The sequence below is a fragment of the Dreissena polymorpha genome, chromosome 13 (assembly GCF_020536995.1).
Source record: "Dreissena polymorpha isolate Duluth1 chromosome 13, UMN_Dpol_1.0, whole genome shotgun sequence".
Classification (NCBI taxonomy): Eukaryota; Metazoa; Mollusca; class Bivalvia; order Myida; family Dreissenidae; genus Dreissena; species Dreissena polymorpha.
The window spans coordinates 73787298-73809656 of record NC_068367.1 but is presented as its reverse complement, the minus strand read 5'-3'; the positions used below and the strand labels follow the sequence as shown (position 1 = coordinate 73809656).

General features: G+C 34.2%; 1 protein-coding gene and 2 long non-coding RNA genes across 5 annotated transcripts; all 3 read right to left on the bottom strand.

The window, feature by feature from the left end:
* Positions 1 to 3921: 3921 nt before the first annotated feature.
* LOC127855518 (uncharacterized) lies at positions 3922 to 10741 on the bottom strand. The gene is made up of 4 exons (XR_008037576.1): positions 8780 to 10741; positions 8104 to 8243; positions 7482 to 7655; positions 3922 to 6487 (listed from the first exon to the last, which is right to left on the bottom strand). It is a non-coding gene; the product is annotated as an uncharacterized LOC127855518 (long non-coding RNA).
* Positions 10742 to 11171: 430 nt separating this feature from the next.
* Positions 11172 to 13313, bottom strand: LOC127855519 (uncharacterized). The gene is made up of 2 exons (XR_008037577.1): positions 12969 to 13313; positions 11172 to 12657 (listed from the first exon to the last, which is right to left on the bottom strand). It is a non-coding gene; the product is annotated as an uncharacterized LOC127855519 (long non-coding RNA).
* Positions 13314 to 16194: 2881 nt separating this feature from the next.
* Positions 16195 to 19829, bottom strand: LOC127855517 (uncharacterized). Of its 3 annotated transcripts, none has more exons than XM_052391175.1 (2): positions 19741 to 19829; positions 16195 to 19271 (listed from the first exon to the last, which is right to left on the bottom strand). In XM_052391175.1, exon 2 carries the CDS (start codon positions 19258 to 19260, stop codon positions 16819 to 16821), a length of 2442 nt encoding a protein of 813 aa, XP_052247135.1. In that variant the 5' UTR covers positions 19261 to 19271; positions 19741 to 19829; the 3' UTR covers positions 16195 to 16818. The 3 variants fall into 3 exon arrangements, with proteins under 3 accessions (XP_052247135.1, XP_052247138.1, XP_052247136.1); XM_052391178.1 differs by having other exon boundaries at positions 16195 to 19240; positions 19741 to 19801; XM_052391176.1 differs by having other exon boundaries at positions 19648 to 19785.
* Positions 19830 to 22359: the final 2530 nt, after the last annotated feature.

Sequence of the window (22359 nt, the reverse complement as noted above, 5' to 3'; positions counted from 1 at the left end):
GTTTAAGTGATATATTAAAAAATGGAACCTCTCGTGATGACTTAAAACATTAATTTCATACATTATACATGGGTTACAAGTGCAATAGAAAAAAAAACAGTTAAACTAGTGACCTGAAAATCAATAGGGGTCATCTGCCAGTCATGATCAATGTACCTATGAAGTTTCATGATCCTAGGCCTAATTATTCTTGAGTTATCATCACAAAACTATTTTACTGTTTCGAGTCACTGTGACCTTGACCTTTGACCTAGTGACCTGAAAATCAATAGGGGTCATCTGCCAGTCATTATCAATCTATCTATGAAGTTTCATGATCCTAGGCGTAAGCATTCGTGAGTTATCATCCGGAAACCATTTTACTGTTTCGAGTCACTGTGACCTTGACCTTTGACCTAGTGACCTGAAAATCAATATCACTCTATCTATGAAGTTTCATGATCCTAGGCGTAAGCATTCTTGAGTTATCACCCTGAAGCCATTTTACTGTTTCGAGTCACTGTGACCTTTACCTTTGACCTAGTGACCTGAAAATCAATAGGGGTCATTTCCCAGTCATGATCAATGTTCCTATGACGTTTCATGATCCTAGGCGTAAGCATTCTTGAATTATCATCCGGAAACCATTTTACTGTTTCGAGTCACTGTGACCTTGCCATTTGACCTAGTGACCTGAAAATTAATAGGGGTCATCTGCCAGTCATGATCAATGTAACTATGAAGTTTTATGATCCTAGCCGTAAGCATTCTTGAGTTATCATCCGAAAACCATTTTACTGTTTCGATTCACTGTGACCTTGACCTCGGACCTAGTGACCTGAAAATCAATAGGGGTCATTTGCCAGTCATGATCAATTTACCTATGAAGTTTCATGATCCTAGGCGTAAGCATTCTTGAATTATCATCCGGAAACCATTTTACTGTTTCGAGTCACTGTGACCTTGCCATTTGACCTAGTGACCTGAAAATTAATAGGGGTCATCTGCCAGTCATGATCAATGTAACTATGAAGTTTCATGATCCTAGCCATAAGCATTCTTGAGTTATCATCCGAAAACCATTTTACTGTTTCGTTTCACTGTGACCTTGACCTTTGACCTAGTGACCTGAAAATCAATAGGGGTTCATTTGCCAGTCATGATCAATTTACCTTTGAAGTTTCATGATCCTAGGCGTAAGCATTCTTGAGTTATAATCCGGAAACCATTTTACTATTTCGAGTCACTGTGACCTTGGCCTTTGACCTAGTGACCTGAAAATCAATAGGGGTCATCTGCCAGTCACGATCAATGTACCTATGAAGTTTCATGATCATAGGCGAAAGCATTCTTGAGTTATCATCCGGAAACCATCTGGTGGACGGACCGACCGACATGTGCAAAACAATATACCCCCTCTTCTTAGAAGGGGGGCATAAAAGTATTGTATATCTTGCCCTACCCATCAAATTATCGTACCATTTTTACCACCATTATTTCAATCTTCACTGAAATAAGAATCTTGTGCAAAACGACTATACAAAAAGTCGTTTGAATAAAATGAAAATTGCTGATGATCCATTATATTCATTTGGCAAACAAAGAGACGAAAATTAAGAACATTCATTCTGGGAATGTCAAATATCTGTATTGATTAAATATTACCAGAACAATCTTTTCCTTTCATTAACATGACAATCCTTCTACTTGAATATCCAATTAAGTCTGCTAGACCCATACATAATAAATTTTGTTTGTTAAGCTATAATGATACACGTGTAATATGAATAAACGCATTCAACGCATAACATGAGTAAAGAAATACATTATGTATGAATTTGATAACTTGACAAGAAAATGAATTTTAAACAAGATGTGTTTGTGAAACACAATGTCCCCCTATATGACGTTTGACCTTGAAGGATGACCTTGACCTTGACCCTTCACCACTCAAAATGTGCAGCTCCATGAGATACACATGCATTTCAAATATAAAATTGCTAGCTTCAATATTGCAGAAGTGACATTACATGAGCAATTTTGATCCATATATTTGGCCTTGAAGGATGACATTGACCTTGACCTTTCACCACTCAAAATGTGCAGCTCCATGAGATACACATGCATGCCAAATATCAAGTTGCTATCTTCAATATTGCAAAAGTATTCATAAAATGAGCGATTTGGGCCACATATATTTGACCTCTGACCTTGAAGGATGACCATGACCTTGACCTTTCACCGCTCAAAATGTGCAGCTTCATGCGATACACATGCACGCCAAATATCAAGTTGCTATCTTCAATATTGCAAAAGTACTAATAAAATGAGCGATTTTGCTCACATATATTTGACCTCTGACCTTGAAGGATGACCTTGACCTTGACCTTTCACCACTCAAAATGTGCAGCTCCATAAGATACACATGCATGCCAAATATCAAGTTGCTATATTGAATATTGAATTACTGCAAAAGTGTACATTAAATGAGTGATTTTGACCCATATATTTAACTTCTGACCTTAAAGGATGACCTTGACCTTGACCTTTCACCACTCAAAATGTGCAGCTCCATGAGATACATATGCATGCCAAATATCAAGTTGCTATCTTCAATATTGCAAAAGTTATTGCAAATGTTAAAGTTGGCGCAAACCAACCAACAGACCAACCAACCAACCGACCAACTAACCAACCAACAGACAGGGCAAAAACAAGATGTCCCCCACTACTATAGTGGGGGACATAAAAATTATTTCGAATATTTTGACAGTGAATTGGAATTGTTTTATGATATTGTTTCACAAACTTATAATTAAATTTTGATGAATGTTGTAGTTTTTAGTAAATTTTACAAATGCAAATTTAACAATTTAAAAGCGTACCTTTACCGAAATAAAATTAAATGTTGGGCCTATGGTTATAAAATAAAACTATATGCACATATTAAGGTGTCTATGCCTTTTTCATCTGTTTATATAATGTAGACATTCTACTTTGTCTTTACACACTAGATGTTTTTCCCATCTTTATGTTTGTTGTATATGGGTGTGTTTTTTTCAACACACAACTACATGTAATTGTTATGTTTACAAGATACTTCAATAACTTGTGCTTTTTCATAGATGACTTCTGTTACACATTAATTTAGATTAAGATGCATTACATGTGTTTTTGTTGCCGTTTTCTTATGTCCGATAGCACAACATTATTGTAATTATTCATATTGTATGTGTACGTGTCTGCAATCACGAAATAAAATGCGTTGAACAAATATGAAATTTGAAAGCAGTGAGACAATTATATAACTTGCTGAACACAATGACTTAATACGATGTCGTAATAAATTGCATTGTTTCCTTATGAAATGATTCCATATCGTTCTTCTATTCACACTTATTTTCATTCGCATTGTGTTGTTTTCTGGAAAATCATAAGTTAAGGAATGCTTTAAGGATGTTCGATCGTTTTGTGATAATTTTCAAAATATCCGGAATGCTATAATTTTTTGTATGGTGATTAATGAATCTGTATCTGAAATTAATATAAAATAAAAAAGAGAGGTCACCGTGAATAATTTTGAGATAACGAAGGTTTTTAAATGCTATGTGCGTTTGAAAAAAGGTCATTTTTGCGGGGCATAAATTTGGGGGTACGGTAAAATGTTTTTGTGTAATACATCTAAAATGGCATAATAGTATTGAGATTGCATTAGATTAGCAACTGTAACATGTGTATTATCATAGTGAACAGTTTTAAAACCAAAAATTATGGAAATCGTAAAAAATAATGAGAAATAAGTATGAATAGTTTTTTGTTTGTTTTGAATTTTTTATTGCACAGTTCAAAATAGATAACATGCAATACAGATACATATTTCTGTTGATGTAATATTCATATTCATTTGAAGTTCTAAATAATTAAAGGAAACTAGCTAAGCATTAAAATGAAGTAAAGAAATTAGTAGGTCACCGTGGATTTTTTTTTGCTATAGACATTTTAATATGGACTTAATTTCAAAAATACAATGACAAACATTGTAATAGTAATTAAAACATATCTATATAATAACTGCTCCATAACAATCAAATTATCAACTGAAATGTGATACACGTAGAAATATTTTTAATGTATATTGTTATGAAAATATTTCAGATGTAACAACTGAAAAAACAATGTTGATGTTCATATAAACATCTTAAATTACCCCACCCACCTGTTACCCATGTTGTTGGTTGTAAATTGAACATATGTATTAGGTATTTTAAAATTATTTTTAGAACTGTGTGATGTGTATTTAAAGACAAGAGGCCATGATGGCCCTGTATCGCTCCACTGCTGAAAAAAAGACTGAAACAAATATTCTCCGCATGTGCAGATACTTAAATATAGGCCCTATTTAAGCACATGTACAATTTTGTGACCACCTGGGCTGGGTCAAATTTAACCCCAGGGGCATAATTTGAGCAAACTTTGTAGAGGACTACTATATCTCACTCCATACAAAATGTGGTGGCCCTAAGTCTTAGATGTAGAGTTAAGGACAAGAATATTTTTAAAGTTTTCACAAAATAAGCAAGATACAAGCGTATATAATGTTAAATTTTGTGACCCGCGGGTCAGGGTCAAATTTGACCCAAAGTACAAACTTGGTAGATGACTTTAAGATGTTCCTGCATACCAAATTTGGTAGCCATAGTCAGAATGGTTTTCGACAAGATTTTTTAAGATTTCACAAAATAGGCGCTTTATAAGCGTTTATTAAATTTTGTGACCCCCCGCGGCAGGGTCAAAGTTGACCCCAGAGGCATTATTTGAACAAATTTGGTAGAGGTTTATAAGATGTCACTACATACCAAATTTGGTAGCCCTAGGCCCAATAGATATGGACAATTTTTTTTTAAGTTTTCACAAATTAAGCACTTTATAAGCATATGTTCAGTTTTGTAACCCCTGGGGCAGTTTCAAATTTAACCCAAGGGGCATAATTTGAACAAACTTGGTAGAGAACTATTACATGTCACTACATACCAAATTTGGTAGCCCTATGCCATACTAATATGAACAAGAAGATTTTTAAAGTTTTCACAAAAAATGCCTAATATAAGCATATGTTCAATTTTGTGAACCTCAGGGCAGGGTCAAACTTGACCCTAGGGGCATAATTTGAACAAACTTGGTAGAGGACTATAAGATGCCACTACATACCAAATTTGGAAGCCCAAGGCCCAATGGTTATGGACGAAAAAATATGTGAAGTTTTCACAAAATAAACCCTATATAAGCATATGTTCAATTTTGTGACCCCGGGGCAGGGTCAAATTTGACCCCAGGGGCATAATTTGAACAACGTTGAAAGAGGAACATTCCTGAGAAATTTCATCACAATTGGACCAGTAGTTTAGGAGAAGAAGATGTTTAAAGGAAACGTTCAGGCACGCACGCACGACGGACACAGAATCATAACATAAGCCCCGCTGGCCTTTGGCCAGTGAAGCTTAAAACAACAAAGAATACATTAAGCTGGGCAATTATGTTTCACACACCATCTGTGGTTTAATGCACTGCCAAAAATATCTTACAACTTAGGTGAAACATGAGAAATACAACTGACATAAGAATCACAACTATGTTCGTCATCGAGAAGGAAAAACAATTATGTAACAGCTATTAGAATTCATAGCTTATCTATATACAAGATGCAAATTACAATTGGTTAGATGTCAGGCAACAAATAACTCGCTATTGTACATATTATTTTCTTTGATTTTGTTACTCTGATTTGTCTGTTTGTAACCTCTGACAGGGGGCTCCTCAAACCACTCAGTCCGTTTCTTTTTGATACAGGACTCAAATGTTTAAGTTGAAATCCACTTCCTGCAACTTTCCTTGCAACACCTTGACTTATAAATTTTGTATCAATTATGGTTTGTAAAGATTTGATGTTGGAAGCAACCTTTAGTTACACATTGTATGTTAACACTGCTCGGTAAAAGCTGAATGAATATTTGTTAACAATTTTTGGTCAAGAGGAACAAAGTTCACTAACTTTTGTAAAGCTAAAATATCCTGTATAGCGCCATGTGCCATGTATAATTCACCAATGACGTCTTTAACTAAATGTTCCCGCTTATATGATTTCATATTTGGTAATATTTCCTTTAACATTTTTAAGTATCTAAAAAGCCACAAATATTTTGCTGAAACTCAAACATTTTTCAACAAGTATGGATAGCACGGAGCAACACTTTACAATCAAAAGACTCTATATTATGCCCAACTAAAATAATTGGTGAACATTTCTGTAAGAATGTTATAAAACTTGTCAATGCAGATTTGATGGGGACAGCTGTTACTGTTTGTCTCTTGACAAGCATAGAGTCGCTAACAACTGTCACTCCAGTTATTTCTGACGCTTGCAAGGAAATCTTCTTCTCATGCATCACATATGTTGAAAATTGACCAGTTGAATGCACTGCAGCTATCTGAATTATGTGAGAAGTGTGCTCTGAAAAAACAAAACAAAAATTTTTAATAGAAATTGCACAAAATCCATTTTAGCCCCGTTAATCACAGAGCCCTGGGTCGCTCCCCCAAGTACAATGTAAACTTCTTAAAATACATTTGAAGTGTTTACAATAAATATAAAAGGGAAAAACATTGCCCCCCACCAGGACAGGACTTTTTTTTAAGCTTAATGTGAACAATCGTAGAAGAGGTTCCTTCACATTCATTCTCTATGCATTGTGGTTTAAGAGAATTTTCAGTTGAAGGGTTATTGATCGGAAACAATTTTCACACTTATTGTGACCTTTGACTAAGTGACCATAATTTAAATGGGGGTTATATACTGTCCAATCCCTATGCACATGGAGAGTAAAAAGCCAATCAGTGAAAAAGTTGACAAATTATTGATCGGAAACTTAATGATCTACCCACAGACAAACATCCAGCAAAACAATATTAACTCTCTCTTCCAAGGGGGGCATAATAACTGTTATTATGAAAATTGAAACGCTCTTTTCTTCCATTCATGGATATATCAAAGTAAGTTGTTGGCATCTAATGATCTTATGTATTCATAAATCTGAAGAAGCGAAGAGAAGAGTGTTTAAATTCTTAAATGATGCACAATAATATACTAAAGCCAGTTGTGGGTAATGTAACATTGCATCATCTAAGTGGTATTTACTATCATTTTATCAATAAAGATTAAGAATGATGTATTATATGAAAGCAAAATGAGAAATTAGTCTGAACATAACTCTTGTTGCAATTCAATCATATGCTAGGTTGACCAACAATTCACACGATATCTCTGACACATTGAGTTACTCAGCAGTAGCAGGTTGAATTATGTTATACATGTAAGTAAATATGTATATTTTTTAATAGAAGTTCAACTTTGGAGATTTAGAGTACCTAAATACCTGAATTGGACCAAGATAAACTTCTGTATGTGCAACACTGTGAATAAGGAATATGTTAAAAATAAACTTTACCTAACCCTCTTGTTTCCAAATCAAAGAAAACAAATTCCTTCCCAGTAGTGTCTAGCCCTGCTTGACCAGGCTTGGGTATAGGTGGGGGTATAGTTGTAACTTCAACGTCTTGGTCCTCTATGTTTGAACTGTATGTTGGTCCCACTTGTACTTCTTGCACTGTCCTTTGAATGCCTGAACAGAAAAACAGAATTTCAAATTGGAACATTTGCTTGCACCTTCATGGGTTATCTCCGATTTTTATTTAAAGAAATGATTACACAGCACATTAATGCTTTTACAATAATCAATTTACAAACATTAGCATATGCTTTTAAATGTTACTACTACTTTGCATATATAATTGATGGATCTATTGATACAATCTACAACAAGAAATGTGTCCACACGACAAGGATGCCCCAAACTCCAACTTTGTAACTATATAAAAAAATAATCCATACAATTGTAAGAAACCCAGTTTGGTGAAGATCGGATGAAAACTACTTGAATTAGAGAGAAGGCACGACAAGTGTGAGGGACTGACCAACCCACGGACAGTGCGAAAACTATGTCGCCAATTGGGGGCATACAAATGAAGAATACTGTGTTTTAAATATAAAATGCCCATAATTAAAAATACCGTTCGAGTTTTAAGTCTTATGCGTCACTGTTTTGCTGCACGAGTAACAGCTATAGCCTTTCTTTTTTGTGCTGAAGGTCATGGAGAAGGGCCAGTTTCGATGTGAAAGTCCCAGGTGAAACACCCAGTTTTTGATTTACCTGAAACAGATTGCAGTAAATGACAGAACAGTTGACAATGCACAATGCTAGAATATGCTTATGCGGAATAAAATAATATGAAATAATGTCACTAATTTACAAAAGTTACAACATTTTATAAGACCTAGTGATCTACATACACACAAATAAGAATTAATTCAAGCCCTTTATTTTCAAAACCAATACGTATTTGACAAATTGAGAATATTTATGTTTTGTAAACTTGTAAAATTTCATATTTATTACCGGTATTAATAACTAGGACTGCAGGAAGAAAATAAACTTATGTCACTTTAAAATATACATGTTTAACTAAGGACAACCATTCACATTCTACTGTAATTGTGTTTACTGGCAGTAAATCAGACAAAATATGAAGGAAAAATATAGCAAGTACAATATAAAAAATGTATGCATGTAGACTACACGCGAATAACTTAGAGATAACTATCTGAATGTATTCAAAAGTATCAGTAATTTAGACAATAAATCATGATATAATGCACCAATGTACCAAAAAGACAAAGAAGTCTTACCCAAATGCAAGCTTTGTGATCATGTCATAAACTCTGCCATGTTTCCGTCCAGTAGCCACATTATTTACTGCACCACAATTGCTAAACTGTATGTCCAAAACACATGCCTGTCCGAAATCCCTGCTTTCTACAGTGTTAAGTAAATTCATGGGCACTTGACAAGCACTGCATGCTAAACGCGATTCGGTCAATGTGTCGAGTTCAACGACACGTCTACCAATTTTATATCCAACTAGCATCGCTGTTGTCACATGTGGTCACGCTTACCGACGAACCGATAGAAAAATCGTCAAAATAACAGTGGTCATACCGGAAATCCTGATTGTCGGTGGAAATAGTCTTTCTATTGAAATCCACATTGTTCTTTTGAACGTTGTTGTTTTCAATACCTTTTAAGTTTCGTTTTGTATTCCGAATTATATCCAAATTAGACATTTTAAATGAAAATTATTAAGCCAAGTATCTGATTCTCATTGTTGACAAATTATCGTTTCGTTATCAATAGACGCTTGTATTTGCACAGAAAATAACATCTACAGCGTAAGCAAGCGTTTCATCGATGTCGATCACGAAGTGACGTCAAGCAATCGAACGCTTGGTTTCAATGCAGTAAATCTCGAAAATATGTAAATGCCGAAAATTTAAAGGCGCATAATCAAAACAGTAAAACTAGAATTTACACTCGTTTATTCCAACCTAATATTTTGAAACCGTGAAAATATATAAAGGTTTTTAATTTTCACGATATAGTGAATCAATTACCGTAAAGTGGAAACGATCGAACATCCTTAATTACCGGTATCTTTGATAATATTTGATATCTGTAAATTGGTTTAAAAATATAAGAAGATATGGTTTATCAATCCAAACTAAAGTTTGATAACGTCAAATATCAAAGCTCCGTGTCTTGTTGTTGCAGAAAAGCTTAGAAGACTTCTATTTATTACCTAAATATGCAGCTAACTGTAACTTAGGAAGATCACGCTACAGGATCATTCCAGTTAACCCGTTTATGCCTAGTGGACTCTCTCATCCTTCTAAATGGGATCAATTTATTTCCAAAATTAGGGATGTCTAGTATATCTCTATATTGATAATATTTCTTACAGAAATTCCTTTAAGCAAACAGCGCAGACCCTGATGAGACGCCGCATCATGCGGCGTCTCATCTGGGTCTACGTTGTTTGCCAAGGCCTTTTCTAGACGCTAGGCATAAATGGGTCAAGTTTGGTGAAAATAACCATAGAGGCATATGGTTTAAGGAATAACTCTTAAAGAAAATTGTTGATGACGGACCCCGAACGATGCACGACACACTACGCGCGATTCCGGACGGCCACCTTCCATAAAGCTAACCAAGAGCAATCAGTTCTCAGTTGAGCTAAAATACACTTAAACAGAATGTGAAAAAAAGAAAGTACAGAGAAACAATTGTATAATAAAAATGCAGATCTGAATCAGAATGGATTTCGGCAGCATCATTTTCACACAAAAGCAAATCAAGTTACTCACAGTAATACTATTTATTTTCAAGATTTTAATGGCGCAACGGTTTTCATACATAAACTGCTGTAGTCTTACCCCTAGAGCAAACTCAATAACATGCTTAAGAATCAATGAGTTTTTGAAACTAAAGTCTACAATAGCCAATAAAGCATATATGAATTCATAAAGATTCGTTGTTAATGGTAAACTGTACAAATATTCAGTGTTTAATACTCTGTAAATACATAATTTTAAATAGTAGCATGATGACCTGAAAGTATATAGAGCGATGCTTCCGGATCAAGCATTCAAACAAATTTCTAGGAATTCCATGGAAGTTTCCATTCTGGCGTATTTTTTTAGACTTATTTGTAAGGGAAGTTCTTTCTAGGGTTGCATCGTCATTAACAGACATACTGATGCTTGAAACTCCTACATAATTAGCTTGAGCTTCAACATTATCGCGGGCGTCCAAAATAACACACATTTCAATAGCTATCGACAGTAGTTCCAAATAAACATTCCCAAATTGCCGAATAAGTCGAAAACGATAGTACAATATTGCTACAAAGAAAAAAAATATAGCCAAAACTGGAAGAAGGAAATACTACAGCTGCTACAAAGCACATTATTAGTATCTGCGATATGAATATAAAAATATCAAGGAAAATTAAACTTGTCACATATGAAAACCATGTAAAAACTATAAAACAGATAACACAAATAAGGACAAGAACAGATTTGGATGAAAACAACCTCGAACCAGGATAAAACTTCCTTTGTTCCATAATGGATACCACAAAGCCTTTTATGATAATGCCTCCACCGTTAAATAACGGAAAAGCATCGAAGATAAAGCAAATAACAATTTTCACAGAACAAAATGTAATTAACGGTAGAACAAGTGTAAAGAACTTGAGTTTATTTCTGTATAACTTCATAAAACGCACGTTTTGAGAGAAGAAAAGTCTACGCCAAAGATGCCGTTGAAAAGCATCAAAAAGCTGCCTTTACACAATGCAGCCGGGCTCAGTTTCCGGTTCAAGGTGAGCCATACATAATACTTCGTCAAGTCCGAAAAATAACGGAGACCATTGTCGTTTTGTCGGCATTCCATTTTCAACAATCTGTTTCAAACTTCTGGGAATTACCGTTATAATAATTCAAAGAATACAATAAATGCATATAACTGTTATCGGCCCTCCTAGAATCGGTACAAATGTTTTTCGGGCATCCTCAGCCGCGGCTAGAAGAGACACGAATCCTAAAGGCTTGCCTTTAGAAACAAGATCACCTACAGTTATTGTGTTAATTGAACCAATACCGTCTGTATACATTAAAATCCTTGCAAACAATAAAACGGGTACACTAAGCACGCACAAAAATCGCCTCAGACGGGAAAACATTAACGAATGATTCTGTTTGAAGCCGGATACCATTCTCGAAGGCAGATCTGACAATGTCAATGGTAGTTTTACGTCAAGGAATATCCATTTGTCGTCTTCTAGTCTTTCTTGCGTTAAAAATGCAGATATATTCAGTCTTTCGTAGTCATAAGGCTGAATGATTTCCGATTTTGACATTGCGCCGAGTATATTGAATCCAAATAAGAAAAGAATATTAAAATTAGAATTCCGACAATATACGGTCCAGTTGTGCACATTGTCCATTTATTCTGCTTTTGGTTGCATTCCGGCTCTGAATATGTTCCGTTAGAGTAATCATAGTTAAATTCACAGCACGAGTATGCAAAGATATTAGTTGGAAAATTAAAATATAGTCCAGCAAGATATTCCATGCTAGTATTGAAATATTTTAGTAATGTCACATAACAGAAAAACTGTTGTTGAAATCTATGTTCGTCATTCGACCGTGTATTTGAAACTTCTTCAGATAATGCCGTCACTGCATTCATCATTGACCTGTTATCACCAAATATTACTTTACACTGAATCGAATTTTCATCTGGTATTGATTCGACCGCCAAATATTTAAGTTCTAATGTCCTTGCATCTAACAATGAAAATGAGACTATACCGAAGTCAATAAACCACCTGAGGTACGGATATTTTGAGCGATTGGTTGAGTAGGTCCAGAACCAGTGATGTGGCAATACCACGTCAGCATGGCTCGACTCCACGACGGAGGTCCCAATGATTATCAGTCGGAATTTGACGAATGCTGGATTCGATTCATGGTATTGAATATAGAAAAATCGTTTGCTTTCGTTCCACACCTTAAATTTGCACAATGGTAAAGTATCATTGCTTACATTCTCCTCGGCGTAACTGCTCATGGTTGGAGTCAAAGCGACTTCACCGAACGTATCCACTGCTGAAAGCGCTATGGCAAATAATAGGTGTAAACTTTGAACCCTCTTCATGGCGTTGTTGCTGTAAATTTTTAAAACAAAATGTTGTTTGTATCGATACGCAACATCTTATATAATACGTTTTTTAATTATTATTTTTTTATAATACGATGATAAACTTCTCCTTTTGCAAATTCCCACGCATAAAATGTATATGATAATTGAATATAGCAAAGATACGATTACACTTTTATTAAACTATTTTGATACAACCATTTTGCATTTTCGTTTGCGTTATACATTAGTTATATGAAGCATTATAAGCAAAATATTGAATACAATTATTCGCGCTTTTTCACATATTATTTTCTATGCAAAGTCTAATGAACTTACTGTGTACTTATTAAACTTTCTGATCTCGATACTTTAAACGATTGTGTGACCCTTTTATACCTTGACGCAGATAAATATGGAGCTCAAAAAACAAATCTTTCGTAAAGTGATCTATAAATCCATTGTATTGTCTTAAACACTTTCATGTGAATTTTCCCAACAGCTTTGACTTGGAATAGGTCAATGCAGACAACGGAACGAATACCACTACTCTGATTTGCGCATTGTCCACTCACGTTGTTCTAATCGGACACAACAGGGCGGTCGTTTAATATTAATAAAACAGTTAAATCTTCCCGAATGCCGCGTTTCACAATTGTGAAAATTTTAAGTAAATATGATAAATTACCTATAACTTCCGTCATATGATTGAAAAATATGTTATTTAGACGAGCTTATTTGTTTTTAAAACGTTTTTATTGTAAATTTTATTTCCGGTTTTAATTTTAACATTCTGTAAGAATTTATTTAATTTTATTTCAGTTTGCTTTAACTTCAGGGTCGGATGAAGTTTGTTTAACATAATGTGTTGTATACCTGGATTTAATGTGATCAACAACCGTTTTTACATGTTCTGATTTTAATTTTTTTAACTTTTCATTTGTAAATCAGTATTCACGTGACATACTTATACATACACATGTGTATTTGATTAATCTTTTTTGTCCGCTGGCATATATTGCAACATAGTGTAGCCATTGAAGATGACACTTAGAGAGATGAGTATGCAACGAGCTATGGCATTATATTGCATGTATAATGCCTTTGTAAGTTAATTTTAATGTCTTGAACAAAAGAAAGTTAATCACTGTAGTGTTATATTTCTAACGCATATTGTAATCCAAAATTAGTATTATTATTATTAGAACTTCTATTTAACCGTGGAATTCACATTTAAATGCACACATTTTAGCTCCGACATTTAAAAAAAAGACAAACTGTTTTTATAAATGCTTGCAGAAAAACAAGTAACATAACTCCTTCTTCTGTTATATCAGTAATGATTCAGTAATCTTTGATTTCACATGTTGTCTTTTCAACAAGACAACATCAGTCAATGCCTTGACTACTTTAAAAATCGATTCGTTGGCCCTTGAGATGACATAGCGCTCCGCTGTGTTAACGTCCAGTACTGGCTTGAGTACTTCATTGAAAGCGTTCGGACATCCAGAATAGAAAACGTACGTCACAGCTTCTTTTTAAGAATGTGCATTCCTATTTTATAGACGGAATTACGGACAGACGGACATAAGGAACGTAACCATTAGATCTTTTATAAGAAACGAGTGTTACGAATGAAAATCCGCTTACACCATAGTGAATGAAAAGGACATCATAAACCCGCCGGATAGTACAATAAACACAGCAGGCTATGGAAAATGCACAACATACTATTGTAAGCACATATCTTATTTTTATTAGCCCAAAAATCAATAGTCAACAGAATTCTTTCATTGTACTGAACGCGGCTTCGGCATTTCCTTCTTTGTCTATATGGAGCCAAAGTTTACAAAAAGTATTTGTTCTTTGTCAAGGAGCCAATGTTGCTTATATAATACATATGGAGCCAAGGTGTGTAAAGGTAATACTGACTTTAGACACGCTCGGCCAATTCTATTTAATATTTTTTATTCAGCGCGCCGTGGTACGCGAGAGTATCATATTATGAACAGAAGTCGGACGAGACTTTTCTCTAGAATGCGTGTTATTTAATATATTGGAAGAAATGCTTTGTCATCATCATAAGACGTTCATAGATAGTCCATTTTGTCTTCCCTTGACGATTTACAGAGTGAGTACTGTCCCTGAAAATCTGCGATATTAAATTTAATAAGTAATTGTAAATGAGGAGACATTTGTATCTTTGTGTCGTATGAACATGCAGAGAAAAGACCGGATTTCCATACACTGACAATTATACACACCTATCTCTGTACTTATTAATCTCCAAAATCAGGCATTGCTGTTGCCGATGTTTTTGGGGGATTTCTATCAAATCAGCCAATAAAAGATTTGGATTTGTTCATTCGGGTCTACTGGCGGGACTTTTTCCAAGAATTTCATAAGCTGTTGATAAAGGTCATTCAATGTTTAAAGCTGAGTTAGGCGGATACCTCGAAAAAACAACAACAATTATTTCATAGCGAACGTGCGTTTGAGTATATAACAAAACGAATCAGACATAAAATATACATTAAAAAATGCTCGGAGCACTTTCAAAATTTCGTTTACCGTTTAAATGGGACACGGAAGTTTTGTTAAGTGTGTTCTGAAACTTGTCAGCAGGCAAGGATCTGTAAAACATAAATTTCTTCCGTAAATATAGTCAGCGATCAGAAACAAAATATGCGAAATTAGGGGTGGAAGGCAAATAATATCTTACGAAAATATTTTCCGCTCGGTAGGAAGTTATTATGTATGCACTTCAAAATTATAGTCTTGTAGCAACATTTTTATTGAGCTGCGTAACTTAGGTTTATTTCCTTACTGCCTTAAGTTTCTTTAAAAGGTATGTTTAAAAGTAATTTTAAATATATCTTTCATGAAGAAAGTTGAGTTTGTCAAAAGCCATTGTTTACTTGTCAGATTGTATAGGTGTGTTCTTTAAACATGTTTCAACGCGACATTTGTGGTTCATTTTCCCGGTACACTTACATGTGATCGGCTCATTTAAGAACGTTGAGCCAGTCATTAATGCATAACTGAAATGTAATCACAATAAAACCAGTTTCGATGCGTTTAAAAATATATCAGCATTTTGGTTTATGAAGGAATAATTTCGAAAAAAGTATATATTTCAATTTCTTTTTTAAATTATGTAGGAATTTTAATAGACCAATTCTTGGTCTTAAAACGTTGGACATTTCATCACAGTTATCACAGGTGGTCCGATTTCCTGTTAAAATATATGAGGTTTGTTTCCAATCCCTTCTGTAATTACTGTTTCATGTGTTATGTTTGTGATTTTGCATTATAATATTATTATTGTAATATAGAATCATATGTATCTTTATATACAATTATATAATGTAAGAACAATATCATTTTATTGGTTTTAACAAGCGATTGAAAAGACACATTTAAGCGTATCGTTTTTTTTGATTTTAAGAAAAAATAACAAGTAAATAAACACATTTTGAAAAAAAGTATTAATAATTAACGTTAAGAAAAAAAACATGATGCAAACATAAACCATAATTTAACACAATATAAAGGCTTTACATAATAAGATTATGTATTTTTTATTTTATAATTTAAACTCAATATACTAAATAAAATAAAAAATATTAAAATTTAAAGCAATACAAGTTCACAATGTTGGTAGTATAAAAACGGCTCTGGTTCAAATAAAAGTTTCAACACAGAGCATAATTCATATTTATAAGGAACACCATTAACACATTCATTATTATATGAAACTCAATTATATTCTTAATATGTTTGCAAAGTTCGCAATGGCTTTTCATCGAAAATTAATAATTAATTGGCAAAATAAACGTACTTAAGCGCGCGCTGTGTGAGGCAAGTGCACATCTTTTATCTTAATGGTGGCTTCTATTTCCATAACAGATTCGGTGTGTGTATGTCTATTAATTTTGAATCTGGAACCAGCATTTTAAATTGCGAAGATTTAAATACTCGCGCAGAATTGTTTGTCCTTGATTGCATTAGTTCATTCAATTCTTAATAGGCAAGTCCCTCTCAGCAACGCACTGACCGTTACCAAAAGTATCATTTGATTTTAACCTCACCATTCGGTATTTTTTACACTATATACATACATGCGAAACACGCGAAATGAACTAGATGTGAACAAATAGATATTTCTAGTTAGGAGATAAAGACTTGTTTAACACCGACCAAGGTCTTCGGTTATTTCAAATCGATTCCTCCAGTACCTCAGAATGGACTGTTTAATCTTGTTCTCCTCTAACTGTCGTTTTAACATCTCATTGCCATCTAACATGATAATCTCCAAAACTCTTGGCAACGCACCGACAATAACTATAAAAATCACGTGCATAACGTCAGATGACTCCGATGATGTTTGCATTTTATATTTTGCCATTATTGACATCGTCAAAATAACTAATATTATAATCAGCGCGAAGTGAAATATCAGCTTCAAAACCTGAATATGTACGGGTCGATGTTTGTTGACCAAGTATTCAAAAAGGTCTTTTGGTATACCATGCGTATTTTCCTTCTGATGTGTTTTCCTTGGAGGTTGCTCAATTTTTATTCTCTGCAACGTGTTGTGTGGAACTTCAATAACAACGTTGTTCACACGAATGTTTTTGACACCCGTAGCCCGCACGTTGGAGATTTCTATTGTTCCGCTTTGAATAGACACGTGATTAACATGGACGTCCAGATCCTGTGATTTCTCAACAGCCATTGATAGCAGATCGAAATAAGTATCCCCAAATCCTCGAGCTAGTCGAAATAGGTAATACAGCAGAACAACAAAGAAAAACAGATAACCGAACGCAACGGAAGGAAAAACAATGACAGCTACAAAACATAATATAGCAACTTGTGAGATGAACACGAAACTCTCAAGGAAAATCAGAATTAGTAAGTATCCAAACAGAGAATACAGAACGACACAGATTAAGACACAAAACAAGAATATTGGAGTCGTAAAAATGCAGCTCAGCCATTTATAGTACCGCTTTTGAGCCATTTTTGTCAGTACTGCTCCTTTAATTATAATTACAGTAATGTTGATTAATGGAATCAGGTTATAAACGACACACAGTAGTGTTTCCAGTAAACAAAGGAATGCAACATAAGGCAAAACCACAAAAAATAAAAACCCATTTGAGCGTTTCAATCGTTTCATCCTCTTCTGCTGCATATAAAACAATTTGTGCCAAAATGACTTTGTGAACATCATATAAAAGCTCCCCCGACAGACAGCTGCGGCTCGGTGGTATCCGGGCTCCGTCACTTGCTCTAGTTGCGCCATGCAAAGAATTTCATCAAGACCGAGGAAAAACGGCGACCACGGTCGTTCCTTTGGCATCCCATTCTCTATGACCTGTTTTAAACTTCGAGGTAGGACAAGCAGAACGATTCCAATGCACATGAAAAGAATCACAGCACCGATAGGACCACCAAGTATTGGGACAAACACCTCTCGCGCATCAGTTGAATTCGCAAGAACTGAAAGAAAGCCCAGTGGGTTGCCTCGTCTAACCAGATCATCTACAGTTATCTTGATAATAACTCCCATGCCGTTTCTGTACATAAATAGTTTGATATACAGTATGAATGGGGTTAGAAACATGCACATAAAACGTCGCAATCTCGAAAAAAGAACCGGATGTGCGGATTTGAATCGTGTTATACTTTTTGTAGGAAGATGTGATAATGTCAAAGGCGATTTTCCATCGAGGTAAACCCATTTACCAGCAGGTTCGTTATTAGAAAAAGAACAAAGTTCAGACAAACTGTCGTGGTCAAAGGATTCAATAATTTCGTCCGTTCCCAAACAGTGAAATAAATCCAAAACAAGAATTGGAATGTACATAAGTAAAATAACGCCAACGATATATGGACCAATGGTGCACACTGTCCATTTCTCTTGTAACGTATCGCACACCGGTTCCAAATACTTGCTAAAGACGTAATTATAAGTAATTACACAGCAAGAATATTGCATAAACGGCGTTGGGTAATTCAAGTAGAGTCCGGCATAATATCCGAGTCCAGACTTAGCTCCTTTCATTTCAGTCAAATAACAGAAGTAGATTTCTTCAAACATATGAACGCCATTCTCAGTTTCATTGACCACAAGTTCAGCCAGGGCATTCGCGATATTGATCATGGAATAATTTGCACCAAAGTCTACTAAACATTGTGAAGTTGATCGACTCCTTAGATCAACAAAAGGGATTTCTAGCGATTTCGTGTCGAGGAGGTCAAACGTGAGCAGCCCGAAGTCGAGATTCCAAAACAGGTACGGATATTTTGCAGTTGCTGTCGAGGACGTAAAGAACCAGATGTGGGGCTTCAATACCTGAGGTTCACATTTTTCAACAACGAAGTTGTCCGCGAATTGTATTTTAAACTTAACGAATTTTGGATCTAGTTGGCGCAGTCGGCTTTTGAAATACAATTTAGTTTTTTCCCAAATATAGAATTCACACAAGGGAATTTGTTCTGTAACAGCGGGTTCATTTAAAGGTGCGATGCTTTCGGGTTTATCAAGTTCAGCCGTTGATGACATGAAGAAAGTCCAACACCATATAGCGGCCAGAATTTTTCTGAATAAATGATACTGCATTGTTTAAATATCTGAAAACAATTAATGACAGTTTACATTAAGACAATCGGGTTTTTGACTCGGAGCAATTAGGGCAATGAAGTTCGGCTAGATCACATGAGTCAGTACAGTGGTCCCAGCGTTTTTTAATTACCTAGTGTTTTTTATGTATTTCCTTTTTTAAATAATATTTTTTATACAAAAATAACATCAAAGCAAGTATAATAATAATGTTATATTGTCGTTTAACGACATGCTTTATGAATTATTGTCATATTGTGTCGTCTTTGACATTTATTCACATACGACATAACCATAACTTAAACGCGGAAGACAATACATATATTTCTTCATGCACTTAAACATCATTGCTTATATTAGTAAAAATGCAAAATATAACGCACTTACTAATTAAGTCCCAATTTTCATAAACCATTAACATTTATTTAACTTTAAAAAGTTAACAAGTTAGACCGTTTTAACATTATACGGCGAACTTACTCTGAAATAACGTTGTTCTCAACAATCGCTTTCCTTAAATACAACTTGTTTCACAGGTAACAAAATTAAACAACGTGTTGAAGAATTACGGCATTGCTTAAGTAGGTAAATAATAAACTACCTGTACAATAATCTTCCTTGATGCTATCATTTTATGAAAATTGGTAGGATGTTTATTTCAACTTAAACTACCTGTACAATCTGAAAAATATTGGGCAATAGAGTGATTACTAATGAGGATATACTGTCCGTCATGCTTATTGAGTTGGTACACAGAAACATGTCACTATGAAAGATAGCATAAAACTACGAAAAATCTAGTTTTAAGTTTTAAATATACTTAAATGTACAAAATGTGAAGGTGTAAGCAGTAAACATTGTGCAACGAAATTAACATTTGAATCTGTTTTGAATTTGTAAACATAATAATCATATAATTTAGTTGATAAAATGTTATTTGTGAATCACAAATAAAACATTTTTTGATATAATGATCGCAAATAACAATGGCTTCGTGAAGGCGATCAACATCTGAACGACAGATATATATATATATATATATATATATATATATATATATATATATATATATATATATATATATATATATATATATATATATATATATATATATACCTTAACAGAAGTTGACAAAATAAACAACTGCATGTGGATGTTTTCTTTCGGAACAAAAATAGTATATCTTCTATTTGCTGCACTGTAAAACATGGAATTTGTCCCATTTGTGGTCAACACGTATCAACAAGTTTCAACAAGTGTCGAAACTCTGCGGTGTCATTTTTACCTTTGGTGATTGGTTATAGTCTGTGTTTATTTCAATCATTGGGTTCTCAATAATGCCATTTGACATACAAATCTTAAAATCTATCTTCAACATAAAAATCTCCTACATGATATTTTTGTAAATAAGATATGACCACAAACGTGCTAATTGCTTGCAGTTAGTCGGGTAACTTACCTGAAAGAAACAATTTCAAAAAAAGGGAAAATGTAAATGTGGGCAGTGCTTTCATTCTTGAACGCAATTACTGTTGTCAGTACCCTTATTTTATCCAATAAGTAGGAAATAAAGTGTTTATTTTTCAGATGGTGTTTTAACAGAAGCTTGTAAAAGTCTTCTTAAGGGATGATTATTATGAGAATCAACGTGACCCAAATAGTGCTGATGATATTGCTATCACAACGCAAAGTTGTCCCATCAGTATCATAAAGCAATTATAATGCTGATGATATTGCTATCGCAACGCAAAATAGTCCCACCAGTATCATAAAGCATTAATAATGCTGATGCTATTGCTATCACAACGCAAAGTAGTCCCACCAGTTATATTATGCATTAATAATGTTGATGATATTACTATCAAAATGCAAAGTAGTCCCACCAGTATCATAATGAATTAATAACGCTGATGATATTGCTATCACAACGCAAAGTAGACATATCACTTTCATAAAGCATTAATAATGTTGATGATATTGCTATCACAACGCAAAGTAGTCTCACCAGTATCATAAAGCATTGATAATGCTGATGATATTGCTATCACGGCTTAAAGTAGTCTCACCAGTATCATAATGCATTAATAATGCTGATGATAATATTCACAACGCAAAGAAGTCTCACCAGTATCATAAAGCATTAATAACGCTGATGATATTGCTTTCACAACGCAAAGTAGTCTCAACAGTATCATAAAGCATTAATAATGCTGATGATATTGTTATCACAACGCTAAGTAGTCCCACCAGTATAATAAAGAATTAATAATGCTGATTATATTATTATTACTTTCTTTTCTATTTTTAAGACTTGTTTACTTTACTCCGTCGATATGTCTATTATATGCAATGCGGACATGAATTAAGATAACGTGCGACTGAAACATGTTTATAAAACGAAATAGCAGGAACATAATAGCAGGAACATAATATTTCATGACAACCTAGTCCTTCGGGAAATTTATACCAACAGAGAGGAACAGACAAGCAGGAAATTAAATTCACAAAATTGCATTTGTATTTAAGAAGTTTATTAAATGCGTATTAAAATATATGTAAGATAGCCTCTGCTGTATAACCATCAACATACAAATAATATGCATATAACGTACATTTGATTGTAAAGACAACTCTAGTGTTATTATTTTTTTATTATAGTCAGGTACTTTATACAAATAATATGCCTAACTCGTAAATTTGATTGTAAAGACAACTCTAGTATCATTAACAGCATTTTTTTTAGATAATAGCTGGTAATGTATGTACTTTATCCGTACATAAACTGGAATCACGACTTCGTTGGCGTGCCAACCTTATACCTTCTTCAAACAAAGACGATAGAAATACCTTTTGAAGCTCTAAAGACTGAATCAAATTCAAGTTGCTTGGTTAACTACGGTGCAAATGAATCCATGATCAATGTTGCCAAAGCTTTATCGGAACTTGTGGTCAATGAAACAATGTGAGAATTACACGAGTTTGAACATATATTTTTCTGCTATTTATCTGAAATCAATGAAACGAAATGAGGGTTTAATGCTGGTATATGCATTAATTATCCGGCGCCATCGTCTTGCTGAAAGATGGACTACCATTACA